The following is a 12747-nucleotide window of genomic DNA, read 5'->3' as shown; positions in this document are numbered from 1 at the left end:
GACTTGCCCCTGTCTCCGCGCTCTTTATTGGAGTTGCGCCTTCTCTCTGTCCGCGCTCTTTATTGAAGTCTCGCCCTGTCTCCGTGCACTTAACAGAAGTCTCTCCCTCTCCGTGCTCTTTATTGAAGTCTCGCCCTCTCTCTCTCTCTCTCTCCGCTCTCTTTATTGAAGTCTCGACCTCTCTCCGCGCTCTTTATTGAAGTCTCGCCCTCTCTCTCTCTCCACGCTCTTTATTGAAATCTTGACCTCTCCCTCTCCGCGCTCTTAATTGTCTCGCCCTCTCTGTGCTCTTTATTGAAGTCTCGCCCTCTCTTTCTCTCCGTGCTCTTTACTAAAGTCTCGCCCCTGTCTCCGCGCACTTTACTGAACTCTCGCCGCGCTCTTTATTGAAGTCTCGCTCTCCGTGCTCTTTATTGAAGTCTCGGCCCTGTCTCCGCACTCTTTATTGAAGCTTCGCCCTCTCTCTCGACACTCTTTATTGACGTCCCATCCTCTCTCTCCAAGCTCTTTATTGAAGTCCTCGCCCCGTCTCTGTGCTCTTCATTGAAGTCTCGCCCTCTCTCTCTCCATGGTCTTTATTGAAGTCTCTTCCTCTCTCTCTCTCCACGCACTTTATTGAAGTCTCGTCCCTGACTCCGCACTCTTTATTGAAGTCTCGCCCTCTCCATGCTCTTTATTGAAGTCTCGCCCTCTCTCCGTGCTCTTTATTGAAGTCTCGCCCCCTCTCTCTCCGGACTCTCTTTATTGAAGTCTCACCCTCTCCGTGCTCTTTATTGAAGTCTCGCCCTCTCTCTCCAAGCTCTTTATTGAAGTCTCACCCTCTCTCTTCCTGCACTTAACAGAAATCGCTCCCTCTCCACTCTCTTTATTGAAGTCACTCCCCTGTGTCCGCGCTCTTTATTGAAGTCTCGCCCTCTCTCCCTCTCCACTCTCTTTATTGAAGTCACTCCCCTGTGTCCGCGCTCTTTATTGAAGTCTCGCCCTCTCTCTCTCTCTCTCCGTACTCTTTACTTAAGTCTCGGCCCTGTCTCCGCACACTTTACTGAACTCTCGCCCTCTCTCTCGCCGCGTTGAAGTCTCGCTCTCCGCGCTCTTCATGAAGTCTCTTCCTCTCTCCGTGCTCTTTGTTGAAGTCTCGCCCTGACTCAGCGCTCTTTATTGAAGTCTCGGCCCTGTCTCCCTGCGCTCTTTATTGAAGTCTCGCCCTCTCTCCATGCTCTATTGAAGTCTCGCCCTCTCTCCGCGCTCTTTGTTGAAGTCTCGCTCTCTCCGTGCTCTTTATTGAAGTCTCACCCTCTCTCTTCCTGCACTTTACTGAAATCTTGCCCTCTCTCTTTCCACGTTCTTTACTGAAATCCCACCCTCTCGCTCTTTATTGAGGTTCCCACTCACGATGCCATATTAGTTTGATTCCTCCCGTGTGACACTAGCAAGCCTCCCAGCCAGAATATTGGTGCCCCTCGAGTTTAGGTACAATCCGTCCTTGTACAGGTCCCACCTGCCCCGGAAGAGAATCCCAATGGTCGAGAAATCTGAAACCCTCCCTCCGACACCACTGGTTTAGCCATGTGTTTAGCTGCACTATCCTCCTATTTCTAGCCTCACAGGCACGTGACACAGGGAGTAATCCTGAGATTACAACCCTCGAGGTCCTGCTTAACTTACTGCCTAACTCCCTGAACTCCTTCTGCAGGACCTCACCATTCTTCCTGCCGATGTCATTAGTACCTATGTGTACGAAGACCTCTGGCTGTTCAGCCTCCCCCTTCAGGATGGCCTGTGTTCGTTCAGAGACATCCTTGACCCTGGCACCAGGGAGGCAACACACCATCCTGGAGTCTCTTTCACTTCCACAGAAGCGCCTATCTGTGCCCCTTACTACAGAGTCCCCTATAACTATCGCGCTCCTGCACTTTTGGCCTCCCCTGGTGAGCAGCAGAGACAGTTGTGGTGCCATTGTTCTGGCTGCTGTTGTTTTCCACAGATAGGCTATTCCCCAACAATATCCAAAAAGGTATACCTGTTCGATAGGGGGACAGCCACAGAGGATTCCTGCACTGACTGCCTGCCCTTTCTAACGGTCGCCCATCTGTCTGCCTGCACCTTGGGTGTGACCACATCTCTATAACTCCTATCTAGAACAAACAAAGGACAAAGAAAATTACAGCACAGGAACAGGCCCTACGGCCCTCCCAGCCTGCGCCGATCCAGAGCCTTTATCTAAACCTGACTTCTATTTTCCACGGATCTACTTCTCTCTGTTCCCCGCCCGTTCATATATCTGTCTAGATACATCTTAAATGATGCTATCGTGCCTGCCTCTACCACCACCGCTGGCAAAACATTCTAGGCACCCACCACCCTCTGTGGGGGAAAAAAACCTTTCCACGCACATCTCCCTTAAACTTTCCCCCTCTCACATTGAAATCGTGACCCCTTGTAATTGACACCTCCACTCTTGGAAAAAGCTTGTTGATATCCACTCTGTCCATACCTCTCATAATTTGGTAGACCTCAATCAGGTCCCCCCTCAACCTCCGTCTTTCCAACGAAAACAATCCTAATCTACTCAACCTTTCATTATAGCTAGCACCCTCCATACCAAGCAACATCCTGGTGAACCTCCTTTGCACCCTCTCGAAAGCATCCACATCCTTCTGGTAATGTGGCGACCAGAACTGCACGCGGTATTCCAAATGTGGCCTAACCAAAGTCCTATACAACTGTAACATGACCTGTCGACTCTTGTACTCAATACCCCATCCGATAAAGGCAAGCATGTTGTATGCCTTCTTGACCACTCTATCGACCTGCGTTGCCACCTTCAGGGTACAATGGACTTGAACTCCCAGATCTCTCTGGACATCAATTTTCCCCAGGACTCTTCCATTGACCGTATAGTCCGCTCTTGAATTAGATCTTGCAAAATGCATCACCTCGCATTTGCCTGGATTGAACTCCATCTGCCATTTCTCTGCCCAACTCTCCAATCTATCTATATTTTGCTGTATTCTCTGACAGCCCTCCTCACTATCTGCAACTCCACCAATCTTAATATCATCTGCAAACTTGCTAATCAGACCACCTATACCTTCGTCCAGATCATTTATGTATATCACAAACAACTGTGGTCCGAGCACGGATCCCTATGGAACACCACTAGTCACCTTTCTCCATTTAGAGACACTACCTTCCACCACTACTCTCTGTCTCCTGTTGCCCAGCCAGTTCTTTATCCATCTAGCTAGTACACCCTGAACCCCATACGACTTCACTTTTTCCCTCAACCTGCCATGGGAAACTTTATCAAACGCCTTACTGAAATCCATGTCTATGACATCTACAGCCCTTCCCTCATCAATTAACTTTGTCACTTCCTCAAATAATTCTATTATGTTTGTAAGACATGACCTTCCCTGCATAAAACCATGCTGCCTATCACTGATAAGTATTTTCTTCCAAATGTGAATAGATCCTATCCCTCAGTATCTTCTCCAACAATTTGCCTACCACTGACGTCAAGCTCACAGGTCTATAATTCCCTGGATTAGCCCTGCTACCCTTCTTAAACAAAGGGACAACATTAGCAATTCTCCAGTCCTCCGGGACCTCACCCGTGCCCAAGGATGCTGCAATGATATCTGTTAAGGCACCAGCTATTTCGTCCCTCGCTTTCCTCTGTAACCTGGGATATATCCCATCCAGACCTGGGGACTTGTCCACCTCAATGCCTTTTAGAATTCCCCCTTCTTTTTGCCCACTTGACCTGGAGTATTTAAACATCCATCCCGAGCCTCAACATCCGTCATGTCCCTGTCCTTGGTGAATACCGATGCAAAGTACTCATTCAGAATCTCACCCATTTCCTCTGACTCCACACACAAATTCCCTCTTTTGTCTTTGAGTGGGCCAATCCTTTCTCTAGTTACCCTCTTGCTCCTTATATACGAATAAAAGGCTTTGGGATTTTCCTTACCCCTGTTAGCCAAAGATATTTCATGACTCCTTTTAGCCCTCTTTATTGCGCGTTTGAGGTTTGTCCTACTTTCCCGATATTCCTCCAAAGCTTCATCAGTTTTAAGTCGCCGAGATTTTATGTATGCTTCCTTTTTCATTTTAGCTAGTCTCACAATTCCACCCGTCATCCATGATTCCCTAGTCTTGCCATTTCTATCCCTCATTTTCACAGGGCCATGTCTGCCGTGCACTCTAATCAACCTTTCCTTAAAAGACTCCCACATTTCAAATGTGAATTTACACTTAAACAGCTGCTCCCAATCCACATTCCCTAGCTCCTGCCGAATTTTGTTATACTTGGCCTTTCCCCAATTTAACACTCTTTCTTTAGGACCACTCTCTTCTTTGTCCATGAGTATTCTAAACCTTATGGAATTGTGATCGCTGTTCCCAAAGTAATCACCGACTGATACTTCAACCACCTGGCCGGGATCATTCCCCAATACCAGGTCCAGTATGGCCCCTTCCCGAGTTGGACTATTTACATACTGCTCTAAAAAAACTCTCCTGGATGCTCCTTACAAATTCTGCTCCATCTATGCCTCCAACACTACATGAGTCCAACACTACATGAGTCCCATTCAATGTTGGGGGAAGTTAAAATCTCCCATCACGACCACCCTATTGCTCCTACATTTTTCTATAGTCTGTCTACATATTTGTACCTCTACTTCACGCCAGCTTTTGGGAGGCCTGTTGTAAAGTCCCAACAATGTTACTGCACCCTTCCTATTTCTTAGCTCTACCCATATTTCCTCAGTGCTCGAATCCTCCATCATGCCCTCCTTAATCGCAGCTGTGATATCATCTCTGACCAGTAATCCAACACCTCCACCCATTTTACCTCCCTCTCTATCCCCCCTGAAGCATCTATACCCTGGGATATTTAGTTGCCTGTCTTGCCCTTCCCTCAACCAAGTCTCAGTAATACCAATAACATCATATTCCCAGGTACTAATCCAAGCCCTAAGTTCATCTGCCTTACCTGCTACACTGCTCGCATTGAAACAAATGCACCTCAGACCACCTGTCCGTTTGCGTTCATCATCTCTTCCCTGTCTACTCTTCCTCTTAGTCACATTGAGTTTATTATCTAGTACCTTACTGGCTTTAGTTGCTGCCTCTTTACTGACCTCTAACTTCCTAATCTGGTTCCCATCCCCCTGCCACATTAGTTTAAAACCTCCCCAACAGTGTTAGCAAAAGCACCCCCTAGGACATTGGTTCCAGTCCTGCCCAGGTGTAGACCATCCGATTTGTAATGGTCCCACCGCCTCCAGAACCGGTTCCAATGTCCCAAAAATCTGAACCCTTCCCTCCTGCACCATCGCTCAAGCCACGTATTCATTCTGACTATTCTTGAATTTCTACTCTGACTGTCTCGTGGCACTGGTAGTAATCCTGAGATTACTACCTTTGAGGTCCTACTTTTTAACTTGTCTCCTAACTCCCTAAATTCTGATTGTCGGACCTCATCCCGTTTTTTACCTATATCGTTGGTGCCTATATGCACCACGACAACTGGCTGTTCACCTCCCCCTTCAGTATGTCCTGCAGCCGATCTGAGACTTCCCTGACCTGTGCACCCGGGAGGCACCATACCATTCGGAAGTCTCGTTTTCGACCACAGAAACGCCTGTCTACTCCCCTTACGATTGAATCCCTGATTACTATAGCCCTGCCGGTCTTTTTCCCGTCCTTCTGTGCAGCAGAGCCAGCTACGGTGCCATGAGCCTGGCTACTGCTGCCTTCCCCTGGTGAGTCATCTCCCCCAACAGTATCCAAAACGGTATACCTGTTTTGGAGGGAGGTGACCGCAGGGGACACCTGCACTGCCTTCCTGTCCTTTCTATGATGCTTTCCGCCACCTTTATCTCTCTCTTACCTGATGGACTCTGTCTTCAGTCAGATTGACCTGCAAGGAAGTTCAAACCAGCAACAGCTGCAGGGCCAGGCCAATTGTTTAAAGAACTCTCTTTAAAATCTCGTGAAGGGATCTTTCTTCCCTCCGTAAAGTTTGGGGACATTCTGGTGGAATTGGAAAAAAAAAAAGAATTACATAGGCCAGAGGTGGATCTTCTTTTTAAAAATATTGTTAATTGAACCAGAGCATACATAAAACACATCAATCAAAAAGATAACCATCCCCACACTTGGACTTTTTCTCCCCTTAAACCCTCCACCCACTCATTGGCCAAGACAGGTCCTCAAAGAGGGACATAAACAGCCTCCATCTCGCCCAGAAATCGGTGATTCCCACAAATAGGAGCCAGCACTGACATATATCCCCATGCCAAAATGGCACCTCAGCTGGTTCCAGACCTGTAAGGATGAAGCCACTCGTCGTACATTTTCCCAGGGCAAAACAGAAGCGGGACCACAGTCAGAGCCCTCAAACTTCCATCTGCACTCACTCTGCAGTATTCTGCAGGAATATTGGAAGGGACTGAAACACAAAGAAATCTCGGCAGGATGTTCATCTTGACCGTCTGTACCCGCCTAAATAATGAAAGTGAAAGGGCATCCCAGCTCTTGAGATCCCCTTCCACTCCCTCCAAGCGAGCCAGATTCCATTTGTACATTGTGGCCCAATTTTGAGTTACCTGGGTGCCGCGGTACCTAAACCAGCTTGCTGAAATGGTAGGGCACTCAAATCTGTCCCTCTCCCCAAGGCATTCACCAGGAACACTTCACCTTTGGCCAAATTCAATTTATAGCCCAAAGAAGTGCTAGACTCCTCCAATATACCCATAAACAATCCAACGGGTTTAAAATATACAGCAACAAGTGATCTGCATACAGCCAGACTCTATGTTCCCTGCCTCCCATCCAATACCTGTCCACCCCGCTTAATAATAATCTTTATTATTGTCACAAATAGACTTACATTAACATAGAACATAGTGCAGAAGGAGGCCATTTGGCCCATCGAGTCTCCACCGACCCACTTAAGCCCCCACTTCCACCCTATCCTCGTAACCCAATAACCCCCCCTGATCTTTTTTGGTCACTAAGGGCAATTTATCATGGCCAATCCACCTAACCTGCACATCATTGGACTAGGGGAGGAAACCGGAGTACCCGGAGGAAACCTACGCAGACACGGGGAGAATGTGCATAGACAGTGACCCAGCAGGGAATCAAACCTGTGAAACACTGTGATGCCACAGTGCTAATCACTTGTGCTACCGTGCTGCCCTCGGCAATGAAGTTATTGTGAACAGAGTGCAATATCCAAGGGCATGATAACCAATGCGAACATAATGGGGATAATGGCATTCTGCCTTGCAGCACTGTATAGCCCGAAATCTCCAGAGCTGATCGAATTCGTCCTGACAGTCGCCGTGGGGGCTGCATAAAACCTCACCCATGAGATAAAGGTGGACCCAAACCTCCAGAAATCCGAACAAATACATCCAGTGTACCCTGTTAAATGCCACAATAACCTTCGGCACCCTGCCGTTTGGAGGCGTCATAACTGCATTTAGTAAATGTCTGATATTACTCAACAGCTGCCTCTCCTTCACGGAGCCCGTCTGATCCTCCCACAGCACACCTTACTGCATCATCCCAATTGCGTCTATCACCACCTGTAGCCCCAACGAGCCTCCAATCCTGGACCCTTCTCCCTCTCAACATCTGGGAACACCAGCCAAACAGGAAACTGCCCCATCTATGCACCCCCCCCTCCCCTCCCGGTCCAAACCTGTACAGCCCCCAAGAGAAGAACTCTAAAGTTTTATTAATGTGCTCCGGCGGCGCCACCAATGCGCGCTCTCATTTGAACCGTCTCCCGAGCAGCAGCTTGTCGCCTTAGTTGATGCGCTAGCAGGCAGCTGGCCTTCTCCCCTTACTCATGCAGGACCCCTATCGCTCTCCTGTCGCCAACAAATCAAATTCTCCCTGAAACTACTTCCGCTTCGCCAAGAGTTCCCTGGTCAGGGCCCTAGAGTACTGCCTATCCATCCCCAAAATAGCCGCCAATCACTACCTCTCCACCGTATCCCTGTGGGACGGCATGTTAGCACAATGTTTAGCACTGTTGCTTCACCGCACCAGGGACCTGGGTGCGATTCCCGGCTTGGGTATGTCTGTGCGGAGTCTGCACGTACTCTCCATGTCTGCGTGTATATCCTCCGGGTGCTTCGGTTTCTTCCCACAGTCCAAAGATGTGCAGGTTAAGTGGATTGGCCATGCTTAAAATAATTGCCCTTAATGTCCGAAAAGGTTGGGTGGGGTTAATGTGAGCTTAATCTGTGCTTAAGTAGGGTGCTCTTTCCGCGGGCTGTACAGACTCGATGGGCCGAATGGCCTCTTTCTGCCGATGATTCAATGATTCTTGTACACAATCACCTCCCCCCGCATCGTCATCTTCCAGCGCCTTCCATAACGTGGAGGGCGAGTCCTCCCTGTTCTGATTAAACTCTAAATGTTCCTTAATTACCACGGTCATCTTCCCGCAAAACCTTTCGTGATATAATCTTTTTGTTGAAACAAGTAGGTTTACATTAACAGTGCAATGAAGTTACTGTGAGTCTAGATCCGGGATGTCCGGATTACATCCGCTTAACAAATTCCCCATTGTCCCAATTGTGTGCACTACCAGGGGCCCCCCCCTCCACACCCACTGAACGTCACAAACCAACCCACGGGTCATGCACCTCCTTAGCCAGCATAAATGTCACACTCTTGATAAATAGAATAGCAACCCCTCTCGACTTGAAGCCAAATCCCGAATGGAATGTTGGACCCACCGACCCCTGATGCAATGTCACCTCTCTTTGATTTACAAGTGTGTCTCCTGAAGAAACACCACCCCTGCCTTCAAACTTTGCAAATGCGCAAATACCCGAGAGCGCTTTACCGACCTGTTCAACCTCCGTACATTCCAAATCCCTATGCTCACCAGGGGTTTCTGTACCCCCTGTCCCCACAATTTAAATCGTCCATCCCAGTCCGTTACAAAATCATCTCTGCCCCAAATGCCAACAAGACAAACATGTGGAAATAGAACAAACATTGGTGCATATTATGCACACATTAAAAAAAAAAACAATACATGAGCAAAACATTCCCCATCATCCCTCATCCAAACCATGCTCTTTAAGAAAACCATTTACCTCTTCAGGCAATGTAAAATAATGCTCCTTCCGCTTAAAAGTCACCCACAGTTTGGCCGGGTACAGCACTCCAAACCGAACCTTGTTTCGGAAGAGCACCATTGGCCCGATTTAAAGCCAGCCCGCTACATGGCCAGGTTGGCACCAATGTTTTGGTATATTCGGATCCATTGGCACTCTCAGGTGCAGTCTCTCGTTGTCCTCGCCCACCTCACAATCTGCTGCTTCAACTGGAAATGGTGCATTCTCACAGTCACTGCCTTGACGATCGATCTGCCCGATCCACCTTGAGGTTTTCTCACAGACCACCTCATCTACCAGCTTTGCCAACATTTTTGGCACATAGGCTGTGGCATTCGTTCACTCCAGCAGGCCTACCATGTGCAGGTTCTGCCACCTGGACTGATTCCACTGGTCATCCACCCTTGTTTTCAGCTCCTTGCAAGCTGCACCCAGCATCATCACCTCTGCCTTCAATTCCACAATCCGATGGTTGTGACCTGTGACTGCCCTTTCCCCCTCTTGGAACTCACACCTTGCAACTCCAGGCTCCTCTCCACTCGCTCCATGGCACAGCAAAGAAGGGCAACCGCTCCCTCATCGTCTTCGACCAATCCTCCTGCATCTCCAGCCGATGCTGCTAAAGTTATCCTTTAATCATTCCCATCAATTTCTCCGCTGGCAATCGGGTGGATGACGACAACACCCCAGTCTCCGCCATGTCTTTTGTAACTCTGCCACCCAGACCCCCTACCTCCAACACTGCTGCCAGGTTTAGTAACCCACTGACATTTTGCCTTGAGAAGAATTCACTGCCCACCACTTACTCCACAAACCTTCTGACCAAAGAGCTCATTAATCAGGCAAAAAGGACTGAAACTTAAACAGGAGCTGCCTTGATCAGCACATGGCCACCACCAGAGGTTGATTGAGGTGGATCTTCTGAGTGAAGGCCCAAGGTAATAAAAGTGAAAGTGACTCCCCAGAGGAAATCCCACAGTGTGGGGATTCGGACCAAATGTTCCAGCCAGAAGATCTTTGTTGGCCTTGAACCAGTGGTTCTGGATCTCTCCGTGTCCTAGTACAGTCAGCTTGAAAAAACAACTTCCAACATCCGAAGCAAGACATTCATCTTCCATCCTTGCATTAATCCTCTTTAATTTTCTTCCTCCTTCTGTGTGTGTGTGTGTGTATATGACTTCTGTGTTTGGGTAGAGGGTGGGATGGTAAAATGGGCGAGTAGTGGCTTAGCTGACCGTTATTCTATTGTGATTATTGCAAGTCTTATCTCTATTGTTATAAATAAACTGTTATGTTTCACTTATAAATCTGGTGACTGACTGTAAGTTAGGATCTTGGAAACTTAATACAAATTATTGGTTAATTCACTTGTGTTGGGACGACGGGAGGCTGCAACTGTCTGTGCACTATCCCAGAATGTTGTAACTTAAAACATTTCTGTTGGTTTAATTGCGATAATTCATTCTGTTGACTGTTTATTTTTTTAGCCAGCAGTGGCTCTACCTACAAGCCTCAATGCTCCGCAGACAACAGCTCAAATCACCGTCTCTTACCCAGCGCCCCGGGCTACGCAGCAACAAACCCAACCCCAGAAGCAGCGAGTTTTCACCGGAGTTGTGACTAAGCTTCATGATACTTTTGGATTTGTGGATGAAGATGTCTTTTTTCAGCTGAGGTTTGTGTCTTGTATTTAACTGGACATGAAATAGGAACTGGAGGTGGCCATTCAACCCCTTCGACCTGTTCTGTTTTTCAATGAGATCATGGCTGATTTATATCTTGACTCCATCCAGCAGACTTGGTTCTGTAACCCTTCATACCCTTACTAAAATGAAACTATCAACCTCTGTTGAGAGTTTCAATTGACCACGAGCTTAATCAGTTTTTCAGGAGAAAGAGCTGTTTGAGTAATCTAGCTCTTTGTTCAGGACTCCTCCACTGAAAATAATTTCTCTATACTCACACTGTCAAATCCTTTATTTTAAACACCTCCGTTCGATCATCTCTTGTATTCAAGGGAATGCAAGACTGATTGATTTTGTATGGACTTGTAGTGTAATCCATTATTTCTAGGATAATCCGGGTGAATCTGCATCACAACCCCTCTCAAACCATTACATGTTTGCAGAGATGCAGTACTTCAGGATTTAACCAGAGCTTTAAAAAGAGTAGCATCACCCCAGGCCTCTAGGTGGAACCCATTTGCATTAGCCCATTTAATTTCATAATTTAGTTGTGGTGTTTTCCCTTTGGTAGTTTCTCCAGAACATAAGAGGAAGCTGACACTTCCTCGATAGAAAGAGCTGAACAATCTTTCAATCAACAGATCAGATCAAGGCTCTCCAGCTGTCATGTCTAATCATGAATGGTGGTGGACAATTTAATAACCAATAGGAGAAGTTCTATGAATATCCATTCTGAATGATTGGGGAGCCCAGCATGGGTGCAAAAGACAAAGTGGAAGCTTTTCAAACCACCTTCAGCCAGAAGTGTCGAGTGAGTTATCTATCTTGGCCACCTCCTGAGGTCCTCAACATCACAAATGCCAGTCTTCAGACAATTCAGTTCACTCCACATGATGTTAAGAAATTGCTAAGGATACAGTAATGGCTAGGACTCTGGCAACATTCCACTGTATTGATGAAGACTTGTGTTCCAGACTTAGTCACACCCTGAACCAAGCTGTTCCAGCTATACCACTAGCTATCCTCCCATCTGTCGGAACTGTTCCACAGTCTAGAGAATCTTGGAAGATGGCCACCATTGTAATGATGATAATAATTTGTATCTACTGTTTTTAGGGCCACTTCCTTAAGTACTCTGGGATGTAGATTATCGATGGCTGGAGGGATGTCAGTGCTATTGAAGGAACTCTCCACGATCCTCACCCATTCTGTTTCTGGTTCCTTCTCCCATCCCCTCAGACTCTTATCTCTGCTGTGGCTGCCCAGTAGTAGTATTGTAGGTTTGGGAAGGCCAGCCCCCCCACCATACTACTTTTTCTTTAGGTACTCTTTTGGAGATCCGTGGATTCTCCTCCTCCTCCTCCTCTAACGCCATGAATCAACTGTGTTAAAGAGGCCTTGAGATGTAGGTTGGTATTGATCTGAACGGGAAGAGGAACCTGGGCAGCACATTCATCTTGATCATCTGCACCCTCCCTGCCAAGGAGAGTGGGAGCAGGCCCTTTTTTATTTCCTCCGCCAGACTGGTCAGGTTCCATTTGTCGATCCTTGTCCCAATTATGGCAAATTTGGATCCCCAGGTAGCGAAGTTTGCTTTGGGCTTGCTTGAACGGCAGTCCCTCTAGCTCTGACCCTCTTCCTTTCAGTTTCACCGGGAAGACTTCACTCTTGCTCAGGTTGAGTTTGCAGCCTGAGAAGATTTGAAATTTTTTCAGGAGCTTCATTGATCCCTTCCATGTTGCCTTCCGGGTCCGAGACCCGCATAGAGTGAAACTCTGCTGTCATTCCCCTCTCTGGAACCCGTTCCAATTTCTTTCATTCTGATGGTGATTGCCAGCGGCTCAATTGCTAGGGGGGACTAAAAGTGCGGGCAGCGGGCATCCATGCCTGTGCCCCTGTGCAGC

The 12747-nt window shown here is 47.6% G+C and overlaps 1 protein-coding gene across 6 annotated transcripts in view; it reads left to right on the top strand.

Annotated features, from left to right (window-relative positions):
• ccar1 (cell division cycle and apoptosis regulator 1) overlaps window positions 1–12747 on the top strand; it is a 409621-nt gene that overhangs the window by 114823 nt on the left and 282051 nt on the right. For all 6 annotated transcript variants that reach the window (XM_072478734.1, XM_072478736.1, XM_072478731.1 and 3 more), the window contains one exon: window positions 10646–10833. In XM_072478734.1, coding sequence (XP_072334835.1) covers window positions 10646–10833 — 188 coding nt within the window. The remainder of the gene's footprint in view (window positions 1–10645; window positions 10834–12747) is intronic.

Source organism: Scyliorhinus torazame, chromosome 16 (assembly GCF_047496885.1).
Source record: "Scyliorhinus torazame isolate Kashiwa2021f chromosome 16, sScyTor2.1, whole genome shotgun sequence".
Lineage (NCBI taxonomy): Eukaryota > Metazoa > Chordata > Chondrichthyes > Carcharhiniformes > Scyliorhinidae > Scyliorhinus > Scyliorhinus torazame.
This window is presented reverse-complemented; position numbering and strand designations above follow the sequence as displayed.